This window comes from Choristoneura fumiferana, chromosome 25 (genome assembly GCF_025370935.1).
Source record: "Choristoneura fumiferana chromosome 25, NRCan_CFum_1, whole genome shotgun sequence".
NCBI classification, from domain to species: Eukaryota; Metazoa; Arthropoda; class Insecta; order Lepidoptera; family Tortricidae; genus Choristoneura; species Choristoneura fumiferana.
The window spans coordinates 9,666,002-9,691,190 of NC_133496.1; the positions used below are offsets into that span (position 1 = coordinate 9,666,002).

At 35.9% G+C, this 25,189-nt stretch overlaps 1 protein-coding gene across 3 annotated transcripts in view; it reads right to left on the minus strand.

Moving 5' to 3' along the window:
- Positions 1–5,001: 5,001 nt before the first annotated feature.
- Osi17 (DUF1676 domain-containing protein Osi17) overlaps positions 5,002–25,189 on the minus strand; it is a 34,942-nt gene continuing 14,754 nt past the window's right edge. For 2 of the 3 annotated variants that reach the window (XM_074107296.1, XM_074107297.1), the window contains 9 exons: positions 19,755–20,527; positions 12,799–13,014; positions 11,499–11,752; positions 10,688–10,869; positions 9,885–10,073; positions 8,848–8,917; positions 8,306–8,461; positions 7,790–7,962; positions 5,002–7,360 (listed from right to left, as the gene is read on the minus strand). In XM_074107296.1, the coding sequence (XP_073963397.1) occupies positions 7,216–7,360; positions 7,790–7,962; positions 8,306–8,461; positions 8,848–8,917; positions 9,885–10,073; positions 10,688–10,869; positions 11,499–11,752; positions 12,799–13,014; positions 19,755–20,286 (1,917 nt within the window). In that variant the 5' untranslated portion in view covers positions 20,287–20,527 and the 3' untranslated portion in view covers positions 5,002–7,215. Of the gene's footprint in view, positions 7,361–7,789; positions 7,963–8,305; positions 8,462–8,847; positions 8,918–9,884; positions 10,074–10,687; positions 10,870–11,498; positions 11,753–12,798; positions 13,015–19,754; positions 20,528–21,320; positions 21,435–25,189 lie in introns of those variants that run through there. The other variant, XM_074107299.1, reaches the window with a different exon arrangement.

The following is a 25,189-nucleotide window of genomic DNA, read 5'->3' on the forward strand; positions in this document are numbered from 1 at the left end:
AATTGTCAAAATGTAGTTTTTGGATATGAACTGGCATTCCATTATCTAAACTTTGGGAACCAGGTATTCTTCCATGCTCCGAGATTAAGTTTATTTTGGATAGCAAATAATAATACTTTTGACGACTTCAAAATTTTTCATAATTAATGTTGTAAAGTAAATTCATTATTAGGTTACAAGATAAACTTCTGGTACAGTCACCAGCATTAAGATGTGACCATCGACGGCCTGCAAAAATATCTGATCGTTGGTGGAAGGCGATGACGATGACGATCTAACACGGTATAAGTATGTGATGATTTGTGGCCGGTATAAATATAGTTTTTTGGTAACGGCATAAGTATCTGACATCGGGCTGCTTAAAAATATCTGATATTGCACAAAATCAAAATTATGTAATCCACTATCAGCATAAATATCTATTCACTGTGAACGCATAACCATCGGATCACAGGTGGCATAAACATCTAACACGATACAAAATCGAAAATATGTCACCAATCTGCAAATATGAACTTTATTTTCTCGTTTTACGAATAGATTTTGAATACAACGATCTGACACTTCACGAGAAGAGTGCAGACTTGTCATTGCATATGCCCGTCTCACGTTTTAAAAATCCTATCTTTGTAGCTTTTGAAATAAGAAAATATATCGTGCGTGGCATCGTGATTTTCTAGCAAGGAGGTAAATAATAATCAGAGGTAATTTAAGTCGGTTAAACTCTTTCTTTTACTAAAAATGCATGAAAAATAATGTTACGTCAGACGTCAACAATAATTGTTTTTTTTTTGGATGTAATGATAAATTAATTTGGTAAATATGCATTGGCACCTAGGTTTAGCTGTATTTCCGTTACTATAATGCAATGAAATAAAGTCAAACGTATGCTGATAGTGGCATAATGATGCAATACAGATATTTTAGCAGCCCACAGATATTTATAAATAAAAAAACTATATCTATAACAAATCATACATTTATAATGTTAACATATATATATGCCTTTCAATATTCTATTTTAAGTCGATAACATTATTGATTAAAATGCCTGAACATGGGAACAACTTTGCTTTAAGTTTAAGGATACCCGAAAAAGCCAAAAATGAGCCCCATGTAACTTTTTCAAAAGCAACACTATGACGTTTCTTGGTTCTATGGTCTTTAACTCTTGACCGTCACTAACTATAGTTTTTTCTGAATACGCTAACTCTTAGAGACCAATACAGTCCCACTGGATTGATGATTTTTTTTTGCTTATTTTTCAGTGCATCCTTTGTAATTAATTATATTATTATTGGTTCTTTTTTTACTTGTCTATTTCTGGTAACACGCACTTGAAATATGTTTATGTGCCTAATCTGTTGAACACATCTTAGGGCCCCGAGATACAGTGCATCCTTTGTAATTAATTATTTTTTATTATTAGTGTCGTTCTTTTTTTACTTGTCTATTTCTAGTAACACGTCACTTGAAATATGTTTATGTGCCTAATCTGTTGAACACACTCTTAGGGCCCCGAGATACAGGCCTGCCTAGTTCGGGGTCCGCCGGATATCTCTCTGTGCGAATATTTTCAATTTACAATATCTTATGTAACACTATTAGCTCCTTCTTAGACAGAGAAAGAGAGAGAGAGAGAGAGAGAGAGAGAGAGAGAGAAATGTTAGTTATGTTGTTTTTCTAAACATGTCCCAGAATATTTAAATCATTTACTCGCAATTTAAAATTAAATGCACATGTGATGCATGGTCACAGGTAGGATTATTATCAAGAGCGTGCATTATATATCGAAATTGAGGGTTTATTCTGCATGTGAATCTTGTTCTGTGTATTTTCTTCCATATGATATATCATAGAATTGGAACATATAATTGGCTTTAATTCATTTAACTCACGTTTTGACTCATCTGTAACTTACCAGCATGGTCTAGTAATAACCAAGACGAATAAAAGAAACTGACAATATTTAGCTCTAAACAAATTTTCATATCTATCCTTTTATAGCTACTTTAAGCGTTCTGATGCTGATAAATCAGACATATTTAATAATATACTCGAGAACAATAAAGATGAAGATAGGTAAGAGGAGATTAATAATCAAAAAAAGGAATTTGATTCGATGGTAGGTGCAACGTTAGCCTTATACATAGATATCTTAGATATACTTGGTAACATGTTAGAGCAAGGTAGGTAAGATTTCGAATTCGTCGCCAAGGAACCTAATTCTTCCTCAAACTAAAATATCGATGGAATTCCATAAAAAGGCGGTAACCATTGAAAGAAAGTGACACCGACATTGCGTTCGCATTCCTTACGTAATAGAGGACATTTTAATTGTCATTCCTACCATATGCTTAAGAGAAAGATGTCCTGCAAAACGGATGCTTGTATGCATGATTCGCCTACATAATCGAGGAGTATTCATAGTGGTGTATTGTGACGGCATTGGAAGAAGAACCAATATTCATTGAAAAGTTTGTACTTGTTCCGATTTTTACTACACTCGTTTTGGTTTTTCAATCTGTAGTCAACTGCAGAGCATGATATAAATTGGTCACCATGCTAGGACAATTAGAGAATTATTAACCATACTTAGTACTCTCTAAATTATATCTGGCTTATCTACTTTTATTAGGAGCACTGGCTTTTGTCAACCTACTTTTAAAATTTGTAGAATCTTCTACAAAATCGAGACTTTTCACGTCTAGTGCATTTCAATCAGTGTAATCTGGATTCTAAATTCAATCCTTTTAATTTTAGCCAATGGTGTTAAATAAACATGTAATACACATTCTTATACCCCGACTGTCACAGTTACACACCGATATCCCTATCTGCCGCTATTCAGGCCGATTTCGCTTGGTTCGCTCACAGAATATTAAACCATTGGACTGATGAGCACAGTGACTATAAATCAATTAAATTAAACTTGAGTGTTGGTGTAGGTGTGGAAAGAATGTGTTGATTCGAATATTATGTGTAGAACGTAGATTTGTATCACCTGGAATTAAGTAAATGGTTACGCACTACAGCAGCTATACAATTTATCAAGTTGTTTGTCAAGTTGATAGGGGTTATGTGCTCTTTATTCCTTTAAGTTTCATTTTAAAATTATTGAACCAGAAGCTCTGATTTCATCATCGGTAGCCAGATACGTCTACTTCTGGACTTGCCTTCGCCGAGGATATTCACGACGATTGCTTTTGTGCTTTCCACAGCCTATGGCTTCCTGAAATCTTTAACAGATCGTTCCTCTAAGTTGCGAGAGACCGAGACATTACACTTCTCTTGAATCTTACGGAGACGCCTGGCGTTATTTCATTGAGATTTAACTGATTCTTATGGAATGCTTATAAACGCAAAAAGGTTTTCCATTGCATGATCAATTTCTTTGGCAAATGTACGGGTTTTCAACTTGACATTAGTAGAGCAAAGGTTCCACCCTGGTACGCAAATCAGACTCAGTTCCTTCGGCTGTTGTACTTAATCGTCAAATATTTTTTATATTCTCAGCAAGTGAAAGCTATACAAATAAATCGATGAACGAAACATACCAACATCTGAACTAATAGCAGCTACGTGATCCGCCTGCAGTTAGGAAGCGGATACTATATGATTTACGGTGTCCTTCTATGAGTACTCATAGCTGTAAGGCGTGACCTATATACCTAGTTAGAGTATGAATGACTTACTTTTTAGATTCGGTTAGTTTGGCCACTCATAGTGGGGTAACGAAATTTTTTGGAAGTCTGCCATATTGAAGTTTCAATTGGAATAAAAGGACAATTTTCGGTGTTGCGTTTTCATTATGACACGTTAGAAGCATAGTATAAGTTTTGTTTATTTGTAGCCACTGGCTGAAATAAATGAAACATCTAATGAGTACCTATTGTCAAAATGTATGAAACGGTCAAGCTTAAACCAGGTTTGAGTATGATTCGAGATTTGATATCAACAAAACACATCAACTGAGGTGACTGAGCAGTATTTACAGGTTATACAATGGGCTATCTTAATGCTGCTAGCAATTAATCATTGACTACGTAATAATCCTACCCCAATCAAAATGAAAGTGCATCGATACGTTACAAAATTGTAAATATAATAACTGACGAAAATGGGCTAAATATGCAATTGAAAATAATCCAGTCTATAGTTATTATTTATACTTTTCGCTCTAATAGTATCCGAGTCAGTTCCATCACCTGCTTTTATTCTCTCACTTAAAAGGTTGACAGAAACAACTTTGTTCTAGCAAGTATAACGTCCAGACGTCCAGATATCGTCTTGGCATTTTTTTTTACATAAAACTGACCGTGATTGACTCCTATTTCACCTGAGTAAGTGCATTGCCCTTAACACCACTTCTGCACTTCTCGACGGTTAGGTGTTGTATTGTTTTTCCACTAGTTTTACGGTGAAGGAAAACGGTGAAACCTGCACAAACCTGCGAAGCAATTCAAGTTCCCAATCCGCACTGAGCACGCATGGGAACTACGGCCCAAGCCCTCTCATTCTGAGAGGAAGCCTGTGCTCAGCAGTGGGACGTATATAGGCTGGGATGATAATTGCTTATTTCTATTGAAGGCATCGGTAGTTAATGAGAAAGACCGATTTGTATGTAATTTATTTCAGACACTTTCAACTTGTCTTTCACATTTCGATTCTGTCATATAGTTTGAGTTGCATGTTTGTAAGTTTTTCAATCATGCAAATGTCAAAGGGCACTAACTTTTTTAAATGTTTTTGAGATGATTCACAATCATTTATGAATTTATAATTAAATATTTCTGATTAGATTAATTAGGCTGCTTTCGTAATCTTTATTAGGTACTTAACCCTAAACTTGTCCACGTGAGACAAGTATACTCAATTCAAGCCTCGTTGGATTCATGTAGAACTAACAAAAATAACTTTAAAAAAATACAAAAAGATGATCTTAAATTATGTATCTTATTAGATACGCTGCCAATTTTAGGTATAAATAAAAAAAATACAAAAAGAGAAAATAAATAATTTATTTTAAAGTAAATAACAACATAAATAAAAAAAACCATTTCCTTGCTTCAATAATATAAATAAAGACGCACCTTAACGTATTATTTTTGAGCAGAACCGAAACAATATAAAACCGACTTCAAAAATAGGTAAAAATCTATATTTTAAGATAACTGAAATTTTTCAGACGAAAATTTTAATATTCAATTATTATTTATAAGTTTGAAGTCGATTTAATATTAATTTCTTATTGAGGGTTTCTTGACAGGTGAAAAATATCGCTAGATGGCGTTAGCATCGTGAGGTCCGTTTGACGTTACAATGTTGCTGCAATGAGGGCTACCGTTTTCGCGCTCACTAGTTGGCGCCACTGTAGACAAAGGTCCTGCCTGAAGTATAGTGTTTTTTGTTATTACGGGCGTGAAAACAAAATTTACATTTAAATCATATTTAATAACTTTTTTATATATAAGAGGGGAAAACGAGCATGTGGGTCACCTGATGGGAAGCAATCACCGCCGCCTATGGACACCTGTCAACACGAGGGGTATCACAGGTGCGTTGCCGACCCATTGAGAGACTGATAGGCTCATTTTTTAAAGGTCCCTAAATCCCCAAAGATTGTAGATACCTTACCTACCTACCATAAAATATCGAGCATGCCACAGTGTTGCGTAATCCCGTTTTGTCCGGAAAAAAAGGAGGACAAAAGACACAACAGTCTCAAAATACAGACATTCATTGCCCCGTAACGCATATTTGCCATAATTAATTTCAGGTATTGTGAAATATTCACAAAATTATTCTAATTATAAATATAAGCCCGCGTAGCTCACTCAAACACAGTGAGATTTGACGTTTCGGAGACCTCTCGCTACACTAGCGCCTCTAGCGGCGAATTCATACTCATTTAGTTGTTTAGCCAATCACAAGCGCGGCACAAATGTCAAATTTGTCAAACGGAATTCACGATACTAATGGCCTGTCACAGAAATCCTCATTGTCTTATAACCTAGTTTGGCCTACTATTGACCATGTAAAGTAACACAAGTTAACAGACAGTAGCATGGAGTAACATTTTAAATGCATCATTATCTTATGTAACAATGTTGCTGTCCTAGTGACTGGATGGCATTATTGTAACACTATCGTTATAAATTAAATAATTTATATAAAGACTAACTTCGAGTAATTCATGAAAAATAAATTAAAAGTTACTTGCCATTCCGACTTTCAAAACAATGAGAACTGTTCATCTCTCAATTCAGGGACATTCTTGTTTCTTTTGTGAATAATTACTTATTCTCTAAAAGTTCATACCGGTATGTTACTTGGGAAGTTCAATATTATGAATTAAATCAAAGCGGGTCTTTGTATATGTCCTTTAAAAAGTAATTAATCTATAATAAATAATTTGCTACTATCACTAGGGTTTTGGACGTAGCTGTAACTAAATATTTTAATAAAATAAATAAATTATTAACTTACTCGTGGTAGGTTTTGTTCTTAAGAAATACTCAAAAAATAAATAAATGCAGAAAATGTAAAGTCAACAGTCAATTCACCACAAAAACTTTGACTTTCATGTTATAACAAAACGCCAAAATCAACTTCAAACTCAAATTTCATTTTGTTTAATATTCTAATTTATTACAATATGATCTAAAACAATTTTATTCAAACACACTTCACTTGGGTTCTACCATGGTGTTTAACGTAGCATATTTACTTGAAATTCGCCTGAAATTATTAAATGATTTTTTTTTCGACTGGATGGCAAACAAGCAAGTGGGTCTCCTGATGGTAAGAGATCACCACCGCCCATAAATATCTGTAACACCAGGGGTATTGCAGATGCGTTGCCAACCTAGAGGCCTAAGATGGAATACCTCAAGTGCCAGTAATTTCACAGGCAAACCGGCGGAATTTGTTGCTGAAATATTCCAGATGAATTTCAAAACATCATAATATTTATTTACGATTACTTACACATAGTAACTTTAATCTCATAAACGATTAAAATAAGAAATGAAGCCGGTGAGAAAAGATCGTTACTTATTTTTTTAGACAGCCACAGTAAAGAGTAAATTAAAAGAGGTCGCCACTTTCTACGTAACTACAATTTTGACGTAAAAGTTTGAATATACTATCATTTTCTATGTTCTTTCATTCGTTTTTAACTCATTGAGGTGGAGACCCCTCCTCCCAGGCATGCTATTTCTTGTTATAGTCGATGTGGCAGTCGGGATAAAGGAGGGAACAGTCTTTTTGCTCCTGGCCGTCTCTTGCCGCTTGTACGTAGCGATAATAGTGGATGGCAAGCTTGCTATCGGCCGGAGGAACTAACTCGTTTGAGTCCCTGAAAAGGAAAATATTGTTTTGAAATAATTACTTGGAAACTGGTGTTACTAAGCCCATCGATCGATGGGTACGATAAAACCAGAGTGTTACCACACCAATCGATCGTTCGTCGATCGACGCCATCTATCGATTGTTAAATTAAATGGCAGACGGCGATCAATAGCTTATTTTGCAAAAATTGATCGATGTTGACTGGTTGAATCGATCAACGATAGATCGATTTGTGTGGTAAGCAGAAATGTCAAGAAAGAGCTTTATTTGACTAACTGTGAAGTTTGACACAGATTTTCATTTTGACATCTAACTGTAAAGATCAGCTGAAAATCTATAAAGTTCAATGGGCATCACGGGTGCGTGGTTGTAATAGTAAACGGAGAATTTTCATTCTATCACCACTTTACTACCCACCACACGTGTTGGTACTCACTTGCTAAGTTCATTAGAGACTAGATTGCTGTATGGAGTGTGCTTAAAGGGGTCTTTGTAGAGTGCGCAGACGGCCCGCTCCTTGCAGCCAGGGTCACCAGCTCCCAGAGGACTAAGGATATGATCAACCTTTTCTAAGAGTTGCCCGTAGAACTTCTCTGCCGCTATTGTATCCTGTAAAGCCATAGAAAAAATAAAAATAAAAACATTTCAAAATTTTATAAATAAATTGGATGGGATAGAGTTGCTCTGAAGTGGGAAGGATCACATCTTTCGATTTTGATTCGATAAAAAAAAGTATTTTTAATATGAGGAATACGAAAAAATATTCTGAATAAGAAAAAGAAAGAGAGAAAAAACATTTAATCGACGTTAATCTAGCCACGTTAATGTAATTTTTAGGAATTTCCACAGGAAATTTTGCGTAATCTCGAAAATTCAATTTTACTACCACATCTAATAGTTTATGGGTACATAGCTGTGCATGGGTAAAGCATAGTAAAGTCGTAAAGATTACCGGGTCTTGTGCAGCCATTATCTTCTGCTGTTGGCGCACCAGCTCGGTCTCCGCTTTCACTCTATTCGTCTCTGTCAGCTTTGCGGCTGAGACTCGTAACAATTCGTCGCGGACCGGAGAAGGTGGCGCCCGCGCAGCCAACGCTGCTGCTCTGATCTGGAGCCAGAAAGGAATGTTTTGATCTTATGAACGCATTCTTAACTGTGCGTGAAACCTGTAACTTGTACCTACATGAAAATATACAAATTATCGCTTTCACAACTACGTTGTGACATATAATAGGTATATTTTTTAATCCCTTCCTGATTTTTTTTCGCGGACGCCTTTTCAACTCACTTATTTCGAAAGTTTTGACGAATCATGACATAATATGTTACATATGACACAATTGAAATATGTACATTCGAGAAACAACTCTCCTTCGGGTAGTCGGGTAGAAAGAAATGAACGAACGAAATATTTATCACACAAGCTTCCTAAAATTAACTATTTTCATTCATTATGCTGCATTATTCAGCATGCATTTATTACAAAAAATATACCAGTGCTTCCTTTTCGGCTTGTAGTGGATCTTTTGGTTTCTTTCGATATCCGTGTGGAGGTCCCATTGGTCTGAAAATAAATAAAATAACAAACTCCATTAGCTTCATATAAAATAATCGTCAATATAAAATAATGTAATCATGGCACAGGAATCAACATTGAGGTATTTAACACGTTCACTGTCCCTTTACAAAATTGATTCGACAAAGTCACACGTCCAAGTTTGCTTTCACTTTGAGGATAGTTTTAAGCTGTGACCCATGGTGGAAGCACGAACTCCTTGAAAAAAAGTTCCATGACCCCATATTCGGGGCTCCCGGACAGGGAAGGTGTTATTTTTTTCTGATGATAAAGAAAGAAAGAAGAGGAATAAAGAGAATTAAATTGACTGACTAAGAGCCTTTGCACATCGCGTTTATCGTTCCATCGAGCAGCCATGTAACTCTCGTGCCTCTCGTGTATGTTTCGAACAAACGCGCGTCGACAGCGCGTTCAAATAACGAGGTGTGTAGTAAAGGTCCTCAAATGTTTTATCTACACCCATATAGTAAATCCTCAATTATGCGTTAAAAAACCATAGGTACCTAATGACCAGCATTACGACATTGGATTCTATTATGAACACGGCTGTATCGTAATGGTCATTACGATACAGAAATCTGTATCTCTGTCGCGCTGCGAGCACGTGCAGCAGCAGGTCGTCGCGCGCGCAGCGGGCGCAGCTCGTGGGGCAGACATACCTACCTAGTTCACGTTAATGCAGGTCATTCTCAATGGTTCTTGAACACATGATAGAGGATTTTATATATGGATATAGATAAAATATTGTATGTAACAGTATGTAATTAGGCCTTAAAACACTCATGTGACCCTATTATGAAACTCGGCTACGCCTAGTTTCAAAAGCCACACTCGTGTTTTAAGGACCCCTATTACGATACAGTTGCATAAAATACTATAACTGAATCTGGTGCTATTTTTGCGGAGGACCTTTAGCAATGGAACTGTTTTGTTAATTGAAAAAAAAGAGCGTTACCTTCCAGCAGAATTCTGCGATATTCTTTGACCATTTGGCAACGGGCTGTTGGCACTGGCAGCGATCTCACCCACATTCATGGATGTCCCTGGTGGTAGCCCCAGACCCCAAGACTTTATGTCGTTCATATCATTCGCGTGTGGTTTGAAATTTGCTATTGCGTTTCGATGAATGTCAGCGGCAATGTATCTGAAAATGATTTAGAAGTTAGTTTTATTTTCATCTCACTGCAGAGTATGTAACATATTTTATTTTTATTGTAGTTTTAGTAAAATTTAATCAACAGAGATAACGCATCTCAATTTATTTTTCTTCCGAAATACTGACGCATGACCTTGCAAATATGCAATCATAACTAAGTGCATTACCTTACGTTGAGAGTCAGAATCAAACGCAAGTCTAAATATTCATTTTAATAAACCTTATACCAAAAGAATTCTGTTTAAGAATCGGATTGATCTGATTGATTGAATGATAAAAAGCCACTAAGATACCCGATTTGAAAGTTGCCAGCGCTGTTGAAGCAGTGCCAAAACTACGATCACTGCTACACAACACTACCATATAGGAGGCAAGGGGAAAACACTACATGGTGTTTTCTGTGCGATAATCCTTGTGAAGGTTTACTACCAACCCTGAGCTGACAAATACTACTAATTTGCTTAGATCATTTAAGCTAATTTGTCAAGGGTCGAATGTTGCCAGCTTTAAAAAATGATTTGGCAAATAAAAATCAAAATAAAGTCATTTGATTTTGTCATAGACTAAAACAGCAAATTTTTTAACATGAATACTGTACATACTCGTTTCCAAGACCTGGCCCAGACAGTTCCCAATCTTGAGGATAGTTCTCGAATCCTGGTGATCCGTGTTCATGCGGGTGAAGGTCGTGGGATGTAGGCGGGCCGGCGGCATGCGGTCGAACCACCACGGTGGCGCCGTGTGGTCCGTGAGGGGAGTGGCCGTAGATTGGAGCATGTGGGACCTGAAAAGGAGAAGAAGTTAAGATAAGTAAAGAGTATACAGCAATTTGTAGAAAACTGTTCAAACAATTTGTATCCAAAGTCAATCTGCCGTTTTAGCGTGTATTTAGTACCTAGACTCACAAAAATTTACGCATTTATGATGTTATTTTTAGGGTGTTTAAGCCCAGAACATGCCAATTATTCTGCGTAATGCGTCGCACTTAACTATGACAAGTAAGGCATTGATTTCCGCATTAACGCAACCCTCAACTCAAAGCTTTCTACAAGGACCAGTTTTCTTGCTAGAATATTAAGCGATTTCTCGTGACCTTCACAAGATACCTTTATACTTACTTATAATCAAGTTTTATTTGCCGACAAGCTATATACTTTCTGACTCTATCCAGTAATGAGGCTATCTGCCTCATCCACATTCATTTCATCATCACAACCATTTAATGGTTGAAAGAGTGAACGCTGCCAGTGTATCTTTGGAACTTGCGTAATATGGGTTGCGTAAAAAAAAAAATGCTTGCCTATTCACTTGGCGATGGAAGGTAGGGCGGAATGGTGAGGTAGCTAAGGCCTTGTGAGGCCTATAGCCTTTATAGGCATGATATATATGTACCATGAAATCACAAACACTTACCTTATGATGATGCGTGATCAAATGGTGGTGATGGTGATACTTGGACGTGTGATAGCTGTTGTGGTACCACGAGCACAGCTTGAAGATGTGGCTTAGCGCCGGGAACAGGAACAGCAGCAGCTTCAGGAATATCTTCTTGGCTGTCGTGACGCCCATTATCAATGGCAGCACGAACACCAGTTTCAAAGCTATCAACTTTATCACCAGCACTATTGCTATCGCTGCTGTTATCAATTTCTTCCTTATGTGTTTCTCTGAAATATATAAAACACACACCTAAAATTTCACACAACAGACATATAAACAATACGTATGTAACATTTTAACGAGCCAATGCTTAGCGCAAGGGTACAAGGCAACAAATATTCCTAGCAAAATGACGGTATGGAAATACCAGGAATAACCCAATCATTACTATCATCATTTCGATCTATATAAGTCCTTCAGTATCGGGTATACTGTAAGAACCCAGAGAACTTAATAAATAACCAAATACACAATCACCTCTGTAAGGCACTTGACCTACCGGCGTCGATGAAAGAGAAGCAAGTAGAGTTACAAATTAAGTATATATGAGTTGGCGGGCGGCGAGGAGCGAGTGTTGGGTGCCAATAGTGCCATTACTTTTGTCGCTGGGTTATAAGCGAGGTGGTAGGACCTTGTGCAAGGTCCGCCCGGATTGCTACCACCATCATGCTCGCTAATACTGCCGTGAAGCAGCAGTTTTTGCAGTGTTGTGTTTCGGCGTGGAGAGTAAGACAGCCGGTGAAATTACTGGCATTTGAGGTATCCCATCTTAGGCCTCTAGGTTGGCAACGTATCTGCAATACCCCTGGTGTTGCGATGCTTATGGGTGGTGGTGATCTCTTACTATCAGGAGACCCACTTGCTTGTTTGCCATCCAGTCGAATAAAAAAAATATGAGTTCTCGTCGGGTGATTACTCGCACTGTAGAGTAAAATTACTACTGACACGGGATATTTATCTATTATTCGTTTCTTGAACGAGAAAATAGTCGATCGCTAAATGCTTCTTCGCCAGCGAGGGGATAGGTCATCATCATCATATCAGCCGTCGGACGTCCACTGTTGGACATAGGCCTCCCTCATAAGAAGCTATTAGATGAGAAGTGTGACTAATGGATGTTTTAAATGATCTACCGACTACTGCATCATACATATTTTCAACAGACATAGCCCTATCAACCAGTATCATGGTCACGTATAGAAATGAAGAAATTGTAGGTACTGTGAGTACATCCCATTGGACCTAATGTAACCTAATACACTTCACAACTTACTTATCTTATTAATGAAAATCCTGCCCTCTCCTTGCGTCTCCTTTGGCTCCAGATCGATGTGCACCAAAGCCCCCGTCTTGGTCAAGGCTCGGGGAGACACCTTCAAAGTTGCTCCATGGAAGAAGAACTCTGGCAGCGTCAGCTTCATGTCGTGCGTCACTAGGAACTTTATTCCTTTATCATACAAAGCGTCCGTGACTTCTTCAAATGGGCTTTCTGGAAATAAATAAGTACCTATGCTTATTTATCCTTTGAACGTGAATTGTTAAGGCGTTATAGTTAGAGACAAACGACAGAGCAGTTTTGATAAGAAAATAAAAAAAAACCCGACTGTATAACTTCTTTTGCTCTCTCTGTAACATGACAAAGCAATTTTGCGATTCCGCTGCACTTCCCACATCTATGGAAACGCAACATTCAACAACCAAAGAAAACAAATAAAAATATCTCACGAAATTAAAAAAAAAACCTGTGGGAATTCTTAAAAATTTCGTTATGGCTGTCATTTATGTTGCATGAAGATCGCTCTAACTAAAATTTGCAAGGTTTTCGGATTTTATCCCGCGATAATATCGCGGTATAAAAAGTAGCCGACGTTTAAGTTAGACATCCAGCTATCTACGTACCGAATTTCATTCAAATCCTTCGAACGGTTATAGCGTGAATAAGTAACAAACGCTCACGCCATAAACTTTCGCATTTACAATAGATGGTACGAGAAGAATCTATATAATAAATATCTGCCATAAAGAGTCTAGACTTCCTTGAAAGAAAAACCATTAGGTAGTCGTTTGTCGCTACTTTCATTTACCTAGTTTTAAGCTATTATTGTCTTTTTATTAAAATTTCCTTCCGTGTTTTCTTTTTCATTGTCTTCTCCGATACTTTCCTCCATGTTAACACGTTCTAGATATCGAAGAATTGAACTAGTGTTACGTAGATTTCCTTTTTCTCGCAACATTGCGATGTTACGAAGAAATATCTACATATTATTAGGAACGCATTAAGTAAGATTTATTGACAATTAAGAATAATAAAATTCATAATAAGCATTAAATAAAAAAAACTAACCAAGACTTAAAAAACTTACATAAAACAAAAATAAAACCTAAAACTAAAACAAATTACTTAAAGAGTATCTACCCCTTAGGCAAGGTCCCGAACATTAAGTAAGTAATGTCATATGCCATGTTTAAAATGTTAATTATGTCGTACTAATAATTATACTTGACAAATTTTGTGAATGCAGTACGTGCATGGGTGTTATGTTATGTTTGTTACTCTTTAATGCTAAAACGGCGGGATTTTTCATTTTTTTTCATATATTTTGATGAAATTTATTATGAAAAATGTTATGATAAAATCCTAAGTACGGGGTTCTACTATAGGTAAGGTACATTTTAAACAATTGGGCATTTTTACTTTTAATGCACACTTAACTGTTTTTTTTTTTCAGAATTAGCTGATTCTTACTCAGAATCACGAGCACTGTTGATTTTAACGAAGACTGTTGATTTTTATTTTTTTATTTGGTGACATTTTTTCATGCAGTTTATATTATGGGGAAAATGGACACATAAAAATGAATGGACAATTCGGGTATTTTTTTTAATCGCCAAAATCGACGTGCTCATGATTCTGAGTAAGAATGACCCAGAATTATCTAAAAAAGTAAAGGGTGAATTAAAAGTTAAAATGGCCAAGTTTATTGCACAAACTGATTTTCAAGTTCGCCTGCAAGCGATCGCACTGTAGCGATAAAATCGTATTGATTACCGCGTTTTCCTTAATACACTATTGTTTCGAACTTTTTATTATGCGAATAGTGTTCCATGAAAAGTTATAGTACTTATTGTATTGCTGTTGTGTGTTGGATATGACACCGTATGCGTCGTGTCAAGGCCGTTAACATGGCAAGAAGTATAATTTGCGGTGCGTTCCCAAGTTATGGGCTTCGGTGTAGCTTTCGCCAAACATTTGCGGTAACAGCATGTATGAGTATTGAGTGTTGATGGCTTCAAGTTATTGCATTGTTAACCTAGTACTGCTTATGGTTAATTATGAATGCCTATGGCTTTTTAACATACTCAGTGCCAGGAACCTGACATCGGGTTCTGTGGCGTTTGCTACAAAGCGGGAAAACGCTTCGACTGGTTACGAGCGTAGCGCGGAGCGATACGTGGTTGCGAATGAGTTAAGTTTTCATTAAGGTTTTGTTACAGTTCCGTACACAAAGCACGACAAACGGAACTCTACTAATGTTGCTACACTGTTCGTCCTTCTATCTATTTGTCTGTCCGTCACAGGCCTGTATCTCATGAACCATAAAACATAAATAGATAGCTGAAACGTATGCAATAATGACTAATAATGAGTAATTGTACCTATTGCTGCTGCAACAAAAAACGGAAAAACACGAGTTAAACTCTCGTGGAGAGGGTTATTCCATTCGATTCGTTGAAATTATCGGTTATTTTAAAATTTATTATAAAATGTAACTACATAGTACTTAATAATTGTTTGTTTTATAACTTCAATGAAAAGTTAGCAATTGCATCCTTTCGGAACAAGCAGCATATTCAAAATCAGAGTCATTTCTCCTACAAAACTATCCGGTAACTACCACTCAAAGGTTGACTGGCAAAGATCCTTTCGGGGATAAGACCGCCTTTGTACTATGTACCTTTCTGTTTGTAATCAATCTGTATTTCCTTTTTGTACAGTAAAAAGATTTACTACTCGTACTACTACTACTACTTTAGTAATTTTATATTTTTATGCAACTTTTTCATTCTCATCCCATCTGCAGACTTACAACCACTAACCGCTTAACCGGACGTTCTAGAAATAAACTGTCGTCTGTCTCAGTTCATTTAACATAATCTCTCTTGAATTCAATTTAGTTGTTCGATACAGTACTTATGTAAACATTTGAATGCGCTTGAGTGGCGTATCATGGTAATAACTCGCTTCCCCCTTGCCAATCTTTATTTTTTGATATTAAGGGGTCCCCCGCCCCACACAAGAAACGAACACAAAAATATTATTAAAACTTAAACATAAAAACCTCAAACTTGGAAAAGTAATAAAGATAAATATCAAATGGCAAAAACCGGTCAAGCGTGAATCGGTCCTAATTTATTTTTTAAATTTGTCTGTCAGCGGCTGCTTTTTATGAACTTAAACTGCTATTGTTTTAAACTTTCACTTTTTTCACTCATACTTAGTTATTACTTTTTTAGTGAATTATGTGACCTTTACTGCACAAGTCCGACTTGCGCTTGGCCGGTTTACTTATGAAGCTTTCGAAACAAAATGCTGTTCTAAGTGAAAAACTAAAGTAAAGGATCTGTTTTGTGTAGTGGGTACCTAGTTCACAGAATTGATATGGAGTTTAAATCACTTTTCTAATTTGGAACGTCAATTTTATACGGACACGTTACTACTACATACACCAGGTCCTTTACCTAAGTTTTACACATATACAAAGACCGTTGTAAAATAACTAACGTAGGTACCAAAACATTTCGTCATACAAGGCACCACGTGTAATGCCGAGATCATGAATGAGTCGAACAAAATAACATCCCGATCCAAAGTGACGTTCAAAAATCAATCTTTGCCCTCTGTAATAAATCCTACCTAGCTCAAAAATGAAACCAAAAACAAACATTATGTCTAAGCTGATCGGTTTGACATTACAATCAATTTTCGATCCTATTGTGCGGAGTAAAAGATTGGAAATTGACCGCCATTGACAGGTAGCGTTTTACTCTTATTTTGCTTTCACTTATCACGAATGCTTTCGACTTCTGCATTTAGCAAGTTTCGTAGATAATAGGTTAAATTCACAACACAAGAGTATACCAGTTTGGAAAGCTTTGAGACTATGATGGTGGTAATTGGATTTAACACTTCTATTATTAAAACTGATGTCGCTAATGCAGCGAGCCCACCTTTAGCTAACATCCGTATTCTTTGAATATATTAGTCACGAGTGTTTACCCGCGGCTTCGCACACGTATTCATATTCATATTCATTACACCCGGCAGCTGAATTAAAAAAAATGGCATTTTTTTAAATTCCCGTGGGAATTCCCGAAAATTTAATCGTGGTTTTCATTGCCGTTACATTAAAAACAATCATTATTGTCAATTTCATGACTCTAAGCCCAGTGGTGGTTGTTTCGAGATTTTATCCCTATTCCGCGGGAATATCAGAGTAAAACGTAGCCTATGTTTTATTACAGATGTTTAGCTATATACATACCAAATTTCATCCAAATCCGTCCAGCCGTTTCAGCGTGAAAGAGTACCTACCAAACATACTCACTCACTCACAAACTTTCGCATTTATAATACTAAGTAGCATTAAAATTATTAATGTGACCGGGTCCATATCCTGGCTGGCATACTTATTGACAGTCCGTAATGTTTGTCAGAATGATCGCTTGTCATAATTCTTTTTCTCTGAATCCAATGATTGTTCCGAATTGTTATAAAACCTAACCTAACCTATAGTTTTCTATAGGATGACTATTTAAAATTTTCAGAAAAATTACAGGTTTTAGCGGGAAAACAATTATGACAAAAGATGATTCCGACAAAAATTGCGGTAAGACTAGCGAAGATTATGCAAACTTTGGCGCTCTCGGTAAAACTGATGTTTGCAGAATTTCAATTTTACCAATACTTACGTCGTACGTACATGTATAAAGAATTAATATCTTTTACAGCTCTCAAAAACTAACTGACAAGCAATGCACAGCATGAAATACTAGACGAAAAGATTTGAAAGACAGAATTATAATTTGTGTATCATGTAAGATGTACCAAAGTGTACTTAGAATATTTTTTCCGAAACCCAAAGCAACGGAACTGTATCTAAACGAATAAAGGTAAATTTGTTTTTAAATTTATACTTTACCGGTATATTATTAGAAAACGCTAGTTGTTCATAGAATTGTTACCCATTAAACTGCTAGTGTATGTAATGATTACGTTTTAAAATTAAAATTTTAGTCAAACCTTTGACAATCAAAACATTTTGTAGAGGTCAAGACACAAAAAAACTTGCATTATAATAAAAAAAATACCGTTAAATGTCTCTTCTTTTTCTTCTTCGACCAGACGACTGATTTCTAATGTCAATGACCAAATTAATGCCTTCTTGCCTTTCTTAACAATTGTTTATTATTATTGATGAGTTTACTGTTTTAGTCGTGCATTATTTTTGAGTTCTTGTATTTACTACTAAGTATAATCTGAACATTGTGTCCTTCTCGCTCGATGTATTTGTTATTAGATAATGTCATGATCAGGTGATCAGACCCTGTCATGAGTCTACCCGTGATTATGATGCATATATCTAATCTAGACACGCGGTAGCGTGTCAAGCCAAGTTCAAGCTAACAGAACTGGCGAGCAGCAACGTGTGTAATTTTATAAATTACCATGAACCTTTTAAAAGTATTATTGTGTCCTTCTGCTGTGACAAGATTAGATAAGTCTTTCAATGCTTCTGCTGCCCCAGCTATATTAAAAGGAGTCGCTAGATCTTCTAAAAGAAGTAGACTTGTTCCAGTTCTTACCATCTAGGTTTTCTCGGTGGCCGTTTTGAGTTGGTAATTGTTTCACTCGGTCAACTTGGCCTACAACTCGTCCGGTATTCGTGTATAACTCAGAATAATTAAATTTATATGAAAACGTGATTTTACAGTAGTTACATTTAAAAAACAGTTAAGTAAATGAATTACTTTCATTTTTAATTGAACAAAAGTGTGATGACTTTGACCCTTTACCTTGACATTGAACTCGTAAATTTGATGAAACATTATAATTGTATTTTCAGGAGATGCAGGAAAGCCGGTCGCTTCGAAATATTTATGTCTGTAGAAAGTCACACTTCATAGCTCTGGCAAGAATGGATAGGTCTCTACGTTTCTACAGCTACCTACTTTAGGCTGAGTTACGTGACATGCGTGTCAAGGAATAGCACATTGTCAGCGTATGTAAATGCGTTTTCACGCATGTCTTTGGTTTTCTAGAGTACTTTGACCTACTGTGACGAATGAGTGGTTAAGTTTATTGATAATAATGAGAAATTTTACTCGGCTTTGTCCGAGTTTAAACTGTCGCAAAGGTGTGTGGTCGTTCATTGCTTTGCCAGTATTCATGAAGCTTGAAATTAGTGCATATTAAAGAAGAAATGGACGGTGCGTAAAGCTCAAAGGTATATAATATAGGTTTCACGTTAATGATACACGCAATGTAGATCGAACCCGTATAAGGTAGATGCAGAATGTTAGGTCGTAGGATACTGTTATCTTAATTAATGATATAAAAAGTGAAAGTATTGATGTGTGTTGCATGCTTTTACTTTATCACTCAAAACGGGTCAAATAATTTGGGAGTATTATACGTAAACGTGGATTAACACAAGGGATAATTTTAAACAAAATTTCAGCGAAGGAGTTTTTTTTCTGGCTAGTAAATTTCTCAGACAAAGACAGACCGAGAAAAACGCCAACAGGTACATTAACACAAGGCGAACGGTAGGAAGAAAAAAAGCTCTAACCAATTTACAGTGAGCACTGAAAAACCTAGAGGAGCTGCAGTATGATGCTGTTTTCATCGAAAGAAAAAATAAAATGTTTCCTAGTTCAAATCAATCTCAGAAAGCATTAGAAAAGTAAATCATCGCAAAAAGTCTGGTTTTAGAAATACTGTTTTCATTTTTTGCATTCCATGTAAGGAAAGTTGTTCTATTTATTGCTAATTTTATTTCTTATAAGATATCAAATAATATCGATACATTTCTGTTGATAATTGAAAATGCAAGATGCGAAAAATTTGTACGTAAACGTTAACCTAATTTATAACTATTCGCGTTACTAAGCCCACATAAAACTTTCTTTTGTAATTTTTCAATGATTATATATTAAAGTTACATTTACCTGATTCTTCTTCGTCCTTTATTTCATTTTCTTCATCTTGCGCCCTCGCCTCTTCCGTATCCTTGCTTCCCGTGAGGTAGATAACGTTGGCTTCTTCGCTGTACTTGTTAACATCCACATTGTTCTTTTTAAAACACACGCCACTAGCTAAGTTCACATCACCGTCAAATTTCAAACTGTCATCCAAGTAACTATAAACGTTCTTCTGCAAACAACTCACTGAAGGACTCTTAGTGCACTTGTTTAATATATCATCCCACAAATTGTTACCGGTCCGGAACGTCCCGTTTTGATACACGTCACTAAAAAAGGATTTGCCTAATGTTCTTCCTATGATTCTCATCCGTGCCGCCATATCATTATGTTTTGATTCCACGTCATCGTTCGTTACGTTTTCACTACTTTCAGTTATTCTTACGTTCACAAGTAATATTAGAACTAGTGCTATTTTAAATATATTAACTATTTCTATCCTCCGATATTGCCTATGCTGGGATGCGCTCGGGCACACATAGCGGCAATCTGTCGCCATTGTCACAGCATCACTGTTTGAACACAATTCTTGTTTCACTTATATATTTCAAATGCTAGCACACAAACAATTTTTGTGAGCAGTCACGTACAAGCTCATTAATTCCATTCTTTTTTGGCAAATTATGAATTTTAATACTCGAAAGTTGGTCGAGTATTTGTATTGTTCGAGTCTTCAGTGTCACCTGTCTTGTGGTAAATTGTGCTCAGCCGTTTGAACCCAACTTGAGTTGACATCGCTTCTGTAAAAAGAGAACAGGTAATTAAATAAGACAGCAATACAATAGTCCTATCAAATAATTATACTTAAAAAAGTAAACAATAAGACAAGTAACACGACAACTTTGACAGAGAAAGTTATTAATTTTATACATTGCAGTTACTATTTTAGTACAAATACATAAGTGTAAGTTAAAGAAACAGTTTAACAGACCGCTTATTACGAATGAAATTTAGCCAAGAAAAAATAATTAAGGCGGAAACTAATCGATTGAAAGTTGACAGTCATTTATTTGAAGTAATCAAACTGTTTGCTTCTATTACTATAACGAAAAGGTCCAGATTAAAGCACTTATCAATGAGCGTGACAATTATTGTTAATTTGCTGAATTAAACCAATAAATGCGTGAAATAAGGAAATAATCGAATTGCAAAAACACACGTGTGCAGCAGCGTAATGCAATAACTAGAAACTTTACTTAAAATCATCCGAAAAAAACTTACATAAATAGAAATTCACGAGGAGACTAATAAGAAAGTAAATGGTAGATGCTGTGGTTCAAAAAACCATGTTTTTGATTGTGAAGATAACATGAACATTGTTTCCTCAATTAAGTACTTAATGTATTTTTTGTCATGTACATTTTTTTAGTTGTTTTTGTAATTAATGTGTGAGTGTTTTGGTTTCGTACTGTAAGCTTGCATGTATTTTATTCAATAAATAAATAAATAAATAAATGAACAACATTCATTATCTAACAAATTAATTAAAATTAATTATTTACGCAAACATTTTCCAAAAATTCTTATAGTCACCTATAACGTGCTTAAAGAGGAGAATTTTCATTTTACAAATGCTTCGAAATCACCATTTTGATGACGGTATTAAAGATAATAAACGTTATTTTAATTTACACCAGAAGTCAAGGGCGCTATAAACAAAATGATACCGTGCGTTCAAGCCACGACTGATCAAAAATGCGAAACGAATACTATAAATAAATTAAAATATTGTGTTGTCAAACTAAGAATCACACTTTCACTAATATTTTAACAGTGAAAATCGCTGCAATCAAAAGATTTATAAGTTTTATAAGCAGGCTTCGCTTTTTGGCCCATGGGGTCTTTCCATTCCATGGCAGTGAATGTGAAATCGAGTCTGAACGGGTTTCGTACAGATGTTAAAAAAGATGAAGCTTATCGAGGCCAGAAGACAAATAATTATGTGAAATATGTTTATTGCCGCCATAAATCTTAAATTTGTATTCAATTACTAGCAATATTAAAGTTTTAGTAAGAAACAATAGTAAAAATTAAACTCTAAAGAAATAAAAAAATGGTATGGAATAGGTTAGATGATAAGCTATTTTCTAGGTAAACCGCCTAAAAGCGTGTCGGACACGCCCAAAGTAGGGTTCCGTAGCCATTACGAAAAAATTAAGTAATGTTTTTCTAAGGATTTCGTATTTTATACGGAATAATAATAATAATAATAATAGAAAATCTTCCAAGCTTAGGTATATTTTATACCTTAGGCTGCTATTTACTCTTAAACAACTGATAATTCTCAAGCAAACTTAACCGTTATAGTTTTCCTTGTAAGTTTGATATACTTACTACAATCCTGATTTTTTTCAAATTTTTTCACCGACCGGTTTAGGATTTAGAGTTACTTTAAAGTTGAATATTTCGCAAAGAAATCACTGAATTGAAAAATTGCATTGATAGTTGATAGTCCCTGAGCAAAGCCACGGACGGACATATAGACAGACATGGCGAAACTATAAGGGTTCCGTTTTTGCCATTTTGGCTCCGGAACCCCTAAAAAGAAACATTTTTGTATCCATATTTTTTACCAAACTGGAGTCGACACTACGTTGAGTTGACTTGATGTGATGTTGTACTCTACATAAAATGATAGCGTGTCATTAAACGTCAAGCTGTGATCATTATATACACGATGAAGTCAAACAGACGCTATGCCAATTCCGCAACGACGTGATTTCTATCACCATTGCCCAGGCCCATCACATTTGAAAGTAATCTGAATTTTTTCAAGGCCATCTCAATGAAGGTAAGTAAACCTGATAAAACTAGTTTCTGGGCCGTCATCTTGTTCCCTTTAACGTTTAGTTAACACGTCTAACTTGTTTCTGAGAACATTGAAGGCTATAGAGATAAACCTGCAGATGTTAAGGAATCAAATAACTTTGAAGAAGGCATTTTAAGAAACATTAAGTGTCATAATTATAAGTGTAAGAATTTTTTACGATTTATAACTTTCGGGACAAGACAAAGAAGTAGACATAAATATTAAATGACTAGCTTTTGCCCGCGTAGCAAGTTTTTGTGCGGCATAAAAGAAGCCTACTTATACCACTCTTTGGTCTCTAAATTATCTCTATGCCAAAAATAATGTCGATCCATCTTTCCGTTTCGAAGTGAAAGACGGACAAACATACAAACACACACATTTTCGCATTTATAATATTAAGTATGGATACTCGTTATTGTACCGGATAACTCATAAGCCCTTCTTCCTAGGAGCAACGTGACTTGGTAGCTGCTTCAACACGCGCACTGCGCGCTACCGCTCTGCTCGCACGACTACCCGACGAAACTAACACCGGCGCGCAACAGCGCTTCAGGGAAGAAGGGCTACAAATAAGCCCGAAACATGTCGAGCTGAACTCAATTTAAGACGTGAGTTATCCGGTACAATATCTTTTAATATGAGTGAGTCTCGCGGTAGTTTCATGATCAAAGAAGTAGACAATTAGGAACAAATATAAACTATCTGTTAGTAACCTCGTATCATCTGAATCTCTTGAACCACAATAGAGGTAAAAAATGGACCAGAAAAATGAAATCACTTACATTGTATTGAAAAACTATAAAAGGGGAACCGTACAAGATTTTGTTATTTTTTTATTACAGTGCAAGATTAAAATCCTGTAACAGACGGATGGACAAGCAGGCGAATTGAGTAACGTATAGACAGAGAAGAATATAGTATGTTATGGGACCCTTTTAGAGCAGAACTGAAACAATCGAGACAAAAAGGTTAAAAAATTCAACTGAAAGCAAAATGACTAAAGAAGCCGTAGTCACTACAGTTTATAGAATGAAGGCAAAATTAGCATGACTTTCGGTTTCACTTCACATTTTTTGCGTATTTTGCAAATTTTTGACAACTGTGACTAATACACATTTTGGCTAATGGTTCAAAAGCTTTAATGATAGTGACGCTAGATTTTCGAAACATTAAAAAAAAACAAAGTTAATTATTCTATATGTCGGCGGCCGATCGTAAATTCCGCGAGATCACGAAATTCCTAGGCATATCGTGAAACGGCGCCATTTCATGAATTTGCTAAGGGACATCCGCCATATCGTTCCAAACTCACCGTTTGACGATTTGCCTAGTGACGTTCCGGCAGATCATGAAATTCCTAGGCATATCATGAAACGCCGCCATATCGTTTCTGGCACTTCGCCGGCCGCTGCCGCGGCACGCTCGCTTCGCTCGCTCGGTTCGTGCGTAGTGGTCACAATTCAAACTAACCACTCCTCGCTTCGCTCGTCGTACCTAATTTTTTATTTTTTTTCCGCATATCACGATGTGCCCGATATAAAGCTAGGAATATCGACGAATGCGTTGCTCTAATTGATCTGCCGTATTGTTTCTCAGGCAAATCGTGATATGCCTGGCCAACTTTTAGGCATATCATAAAATGGCGCCATTTCATGATGTGCCTAGGAATATCGTGATCTGGCGGATTTTACGATCGGCCGCCGACATATTATAATAATCTCACACTTAACTAAAAACCATTTTTTGAATCGTCAGTAATATAAGAACGCCAAAGAGAACTCGCGTGAGTATTATTCTTAGTCATTAAAATGTACAAAATGAAGATAAAAATATTATGTAGTGCGATAAAAAAAATAATTATGAAAAATAATAAAATTTTGAGCCTAGAAGTTCCCTTACATAAGTTCTCGACGGCACGAAAATTCCAAAAAATACTAATAATTAATAGCCAATAGTTAAAATATTCGTCAAATGAGACAATTATCTTCACTGTCTTCTTCGAAAGTCTAAATAACGTACAGTCATGACATTACTCAATAAATCATCGCTACTAATTTTCGAACAAGAGAAATTGTCGCAGTCATAGGTAATACGTTAATGTTTTTCTTAAATGATTTAAAAATACACATAATGAATCCCTAATAATTATTTTCCTACCGTTTCTTTTTCTTCGTCCATGGAAGCAAATTATCTAGCCAACTGGTTTGTCGGATGACCAACAGACACACTTAGCGAACATACTTTTAATGGATTGACTCGAGTTTCCTTTGCGTTTTTTTCCTGTTCTTGTATCGCGGTCTCAGCTGCTGTTTAAAATGTTGCTGTAGTCGTTTGGTAGCCGTTACTTTTATTTTCATTTAAGTACGTAATTAGTAACAATAGAATGCAAATATTCTTTATTAAGCACCACAAAGCTGTTTAAAAAATTAATATTATACAAAGACAAAATGCATGGGAGACGATAGGTCTTTTCGCTTAAAAGCGATCTCTTACAGACAACCAATTAGATGTAAGTACATAGGTACTTTTCATATCCAAAAAATATTCATTAAGTTCATTGTTGTTCTTGTCTGACTACATGTTAATTACT